A 5,279-nucleotide genomic window follows, 5' to 3' on the forward strand; every position below is an offset into this window, starting at 1 on the left:
CTGATTCAGCTACGACAGTATGTATGTATGTATGTGATCTCACCTGGCTTCCTCTTGATAGATTAACAGTATTCTATCCAAATTAAATTGATCAACGTCTCAGACGTATTTGTGTTATGCACCAGGTTGATAATGGATTTAACCATCACAGAGTGTGACAGATCAGTGTAATGAAGTTATCTCAGATGAATAGCCAAAGTGGCTGGAATGTGTGGTGAATCCAATAGAGCCTTCTGTCCTGTCAACTTAAGCCAAGTCATGAGACCTTAATGACGACTAACTTGGTTAAGGAGACGAGGCCTGTGACGTGATTGTTGTCTGTTTTGCATCAAGCCATCCCTTGATTTGGTCTTTGAGTTGGTGATCTAAGGGAGTTTCGGAGGACTTATGGTTGACTTTATTCACAGGTTGTCCTGTTATTACTTTGATCCATATGGGTCTGAGCTGGACGCAATGCTGGAAAGAGGAGTTCAAGGAGGAGCTTTCCCTGACCAAACTCCACCTTTTGCTTTTGCACCTTTAGATCGGAGCTCCTGCTGCAGCCACAGGTATTTATGGACAGACAGACCGATGTCAGTCATGCTGATCTACTGAGGCTAATTTTCACTGACACGGAACCACCAGGCTCCTCTTTTGGTAGGCTTGGGGATTCTGAGCTTGTCCAAGGGCAACAGGTGTAGTCTTTGTATTTCAAATTAGACTACTGACTCTGTCCTCTTGTCCCTCTCTCCCAAAGTGGGGCATAGCCCCGTGGGTCTGTTTGCTCTACAGGGTCTTCATGTTGTTCTACACCCTGATTTGGTGTATGTACTCTGGCCTGCTGTTCTCCAATCCCAAGTGGCTTCTTCAGCCACCTGACCTACTGCCTGATGGTCGTCTACCACCTGGTTGCTTCCTGTAACCTGGCCTGTGCCACAGTCGTAGTCAGGTGCCACTGCAGGGACCAAAGAAAGACCTGTTCTGGAGGTAGGAMGCTCACAGACAGAAATGTGATGATACTAAGATGGCTGCCAATGCTGCTTTTTGTTTTAAGTTAAAGTTGAATTTCCTGATTGAATTGGTCTTTATCGAAACCAATGAACTGACTGATATCTGCTCTTCATTCTTAGGGGACCAAACTAGAGAGCGTGGAATCGGAGCAGAGCCCTTGGGACCTTTCCCCCTCCCCTCTCTCCTCTTCATCTCCCCAAGACTGCAGTGGTTCCTCCACAGCCTGATGTGTGCCTTCTGCCTTGCTGTGTCCTTCCTCTACTGGAGCCTTGACTACCCCATGGAGCACCACCCTCTGTCCCCATTCAACCTCAACATGCACGTGGGAAATTCTGCCCAGGCCCTGCTGGACCTTCTCCTATCAGCAACGCCCATCTACCTGGCCCACTACCTCTATCAGCTCCTCATTGGCTGCCTTTACATCCTGTTTGCTGTGGTCTACTGGCTGGCAGGCCAAACCAACCTCAGTGGGAAGCCCTACATCTACAAGGTACTGGACTTTGGAGGGTGCCGCTTAGTGGCCACTCTGTGTGTGCTTTGCTTTGTTTTGGTCTGCTTTCCTCTCTGTCACTTCCTGGTGTGGAATGTGCAACTGCTGAGGAGGCAGCTGGCGGGCAGGGTAAGGGGAGAGAGGCTGGGGCTGTGCAGAGGCTTGGTGGTGGGGGGAGCGGGCGGCTCGGTGCCGGTCTCCCTCATGGACCCGTTCTCCTCAGTGTTAACCCCCAGGAGGAGGGGAGAGGTCCGCGGCGATGGGGCCACTCAGTCCCTGCTCTCATCCACCACCAGTCATTTCTACAGTGCTGTCACTGTCTACCTCTGAGGTCCAGTCTGAACTAACATAGAGCTTGATGCCATGTTGTTTTACATGTTCTGCATAATGTCATCCATCTGTGTTGTCCGGTCCCTGTCAGGCCAAACAATACAATGTTTTACAGATCTTCTCTTCACTTTGTAGTTTGTGGTGTTATAGTTGCCTGATCCAAGAGGTAACATCAGTGGCCAAACTATGTTAATCTTTGTATCACCAGGGGGCAGTAACAGTATTAGTTGCTTTGATCACCGTGTTCAGCCTTGGTCATTTCACATAGTAGGATCAATAAATTAGCCAGCTTACATGATTAACACTGAGATTCTAGAGTAGGCTAAAGTTGGGATTGGGAGTAACAAGTCAGTAATAACATGCCGGTTTTAGGGTTGTTGTTTTTCTGAATATTGTACAAGTTTGTTAAATTGCATATTTTATCGAAACTTCAAAACTGTGGATGGATCCTACTTGCAGAATACACAGACCACTGTTGTCCTGTCCATCCTCACACAAAGCAAATAACACATCTGCACATGAAGTCTAAAACATGAATGAGGCTGTGAGCAGACTGGTGTGCCAATAAGAGCAATGAAGAAAATATATGGTAATTTGACATTAAGAAAATTGTGGGACTTGCTCTACCTGTTTAAAATAATTGTTGTGGTAGTTGAAGAAGTTAAAGTTTTTTACTTAAACAAAACACACAAAGCAGTTAAAATATAGTGAAAGTTAAATGTAAAATAATTGGTCTGATTACTTTGATATACTACTATATCAACCTTATTACTTTGGATAGAGGGGGAAGTTAGATCACACATTTAGTCAGAAATAACTACTCGGACTACTACATTTTTATACACTCCTACTAAAATACCACAGTATATGACAACGTAATAATAGAGCACAGAAGACAATGAGGCATTGTTGAAGTTTTAAACAAGTAAAATATTTTATTTTTTACAGCTTATTTTGATGACAGAGCGATCAGTGGGAAGAGGGCCAGAAAGGGGGAACCCCTTCCCTCAGAGCACCTCTGCCTCCAAGGGGGACACTCAAGTTAACTGAGCATAGCATATAAAGGGTCCATTTTAGTTTTTTTAAATGTAATTTTCTCCGTTTCTCCAGTTTTTTTCAGGTTTTCTCTCTCAAAATCACACTTTTAATAGAAAAACAACAATGCTTAAACTACATCAGGAGACCAGTTTTGAGGTCTGGAAAAGTTTTAATAAATGTAGATTTTTGGGTGTAGTTACCCTTTAATGCAGCTGAGCACCAGCAAGAGACCATTGTTAGCGATGTTTCTGTAGCGCTCATGTGATTGCAGAGTTTGCTAAACAAATGGCCACTGTATTGATGCAAATAATCATGATATTATTCTGCTAGGTAGGCATGGTCTACTTTGTAGTTAACATTTAATTGAGGAGGTTTTGGAAAAGCCTTTCCATCTCTACCAGAAGAAGGTTATCGTTAGCATCATCGCCAAAGGCAACATAAAGTGTAGACATACAGTACGCGCGCGCACACAAGTTCAATACATTTAGTATTGGAAATTAGTTGCGCTATGAAGACAGCTCCCTCCAAGACATGTGTTGCTAGGCAACCACCCTGCAATTACATGGGTAGTCCTGCTCCCTCCATGGCTAAAGCCAGTGTGAGAAACGTGCTAATTTAGCAGACACTCTTATCCAGGGTTAAGTGCCTTGCTCAAGGGGCACATCAACAGATTTTTCACCTAGTCGGCTCAGAGATTCAAATCGGTCACCTTTCAGTTAGTGGCCCAATGCTCTTAACCGCTAGACTACCTGCCGCCTAACAAAAGTTTGTGATAGTGTTGCTAGACAAAGCGAGGAAAGTGAACTTCAAAACATGATGTAGTTTTATTGGAATCTGCAGCTGTTGTTGGTAACTAATGAATCTGCTAGCTTCTGACATGACTTACTCCATCTTTAATGACAGCAGTTGATAGATTACTAAAACGGCTCTACGTCTTGATTGGTAGAAGCTATTCCTGTTCTTTTTTTATTTTTATTTATTTAACCTTTATTTAACCAGGTAGGCAAATTGAGAACACGTTCTCATTTACAATTGCGACCTGGCCAAGATAAAGCAAAGCAGTTCGACACATACAACAACACATAGTTACACATGGAGTAAAACAAACATATAGTCAATGATACAGTGAAAAAAAATAAGTCTATATACAATGTGAGCAAGTGAGGTGAGATAAGGGAGGTGAAGGCAAACAAATAATGTTATAAATAAATAAAAATATATAAAAGGCCATGGTGGCGAAGTAAATACAACACAGCAAGTAAAATAAAAACTAAAAACACTGGAATGGTTGGTGCAGTGGAAGAAAGCGCAAAGTAGAGACAGAAATAATGGGGTGCAAAGGAGCAAAATAAATAAATAAATACAGTAGGTAAGAGGTTGTGTTTTGGCTAATATATAGATGGGCTATGTACAGGTGCAGTAATCTATGAGCTGCTCTGACAGCTGGTGCTTAAAGCTAGTGAGGGAGATAAGTGTTTTCCAGTTTCAGAGATTTTTGTAGTTCGTTCCAGTCATTGGCAGCAGAGAACTGGAAGGAGAGGCGGCCAAAGGAAGAATTGTTTGGGGGTGACCAGAGAGATATACCTGCTGGAGCGCGTGCTACAGGTAGGTGTTGCTATGGTGGACCAGCGAGCTGAGATAAGGGGGACTTTACCTAGCAGGGTCTTGTAGTGACTGGACCAGTGGGTTGGCGACGAGATGAAGCGAGGGCCAGCCAACGAGAGTGTACAGGTGCAAGTGGTGGGGTAAGTATATGGGTTTGTTGACAAAACGGATGGCACTGTGATAGACTGCATCCAATTTATTGAGTAGGGTTTGGAGGCTATTTTGTAAATGACATCACGAAGTCGAGATTGGTTGATGGTCAGTTTTACAAGGGTATGTTTGGCAGCATGAGTTGAAGGATGTTTGTGCGGAATAGGAAGCCAATTCTAGATTAACTTGGATTGAGATGTTTGATGTGAGTCTGAAGGAGAGTTTACAGTCTAACAGACACTAGGTATTTGTAGTTTCCACATATTCTAGTCAGAGCCGTCAGAGTAGTGAGTGGACAGCGGCAGGGCAGTGGCAGCGATCGTTGAAGAGCATGCATTTAGTTTTACTTATTAAGAGCAATTGAGGCACGGAAGGAGAGTTTATGGAATGAAGCCGCCTGAGGGTGTGTCACACAGGTCAAAGAAGGGCCAGAAGTATACAGAATAGTGTCGTCTGCGTAGAGGTGGATCAGAGAATCACCAGCAGCAAGAGCGACATCATTGTGTATACAGAGAAGAGAGTCGGTCCAAGATTGAACCCTTGTGGCACCCCATGGAGACTGCCAGAGGCCCGGACAACAGACCCTCCGATTTGACACACTGACTCGATCAGAGAATAGTTGGGTGACACCAGGCGGAGCAATCATTAGAGAAACCAAGGCTGTCGAGGTGCCGAT

General features: G+C 44.1%; 1 protein-coding gene across 1 annotated transcript; it reads left to right on the forward strand.

The window, feature by feature from the left end:
• The first annotated feature begins 338 nt into the window (after positions 1–338).
• On the forward strand, positions 339–1,924 carry LOC111969416 (protein rolling stone-like). Its single transcript, XM_023995600.2, is given in 5 exon segments — positions 339–502; positions 504–548; positions 737–840; positions 842–966; positions 1,110–1,924. Coding segments are annotated over 5 exon segments (1,044 nt in total). The 5' UTR covers positions 339–433; the 3' UTR covers positions 1,811–1,924.
• The last annotated feature ends 3,355 nt before the right edge of the window (positions 1,925–5,279 follow it).

Source organism: Salvelinus sp. IW2-2015, linkage group LG1 (genome assembly GCF_002910315.2).
Source record: "Salvelinus sp. IW2-2015 linkage group LG1, ASM291031v2, whole genome shotgun sequence".
In the NCBI taxonomy this organism is placed as follows: Eukaryota; Metazoa; Chordata; class Actinopteri; order Salmoniformes; family Salmonidae; genus Salvelinus; species Salvelinus sp. IW2-2015.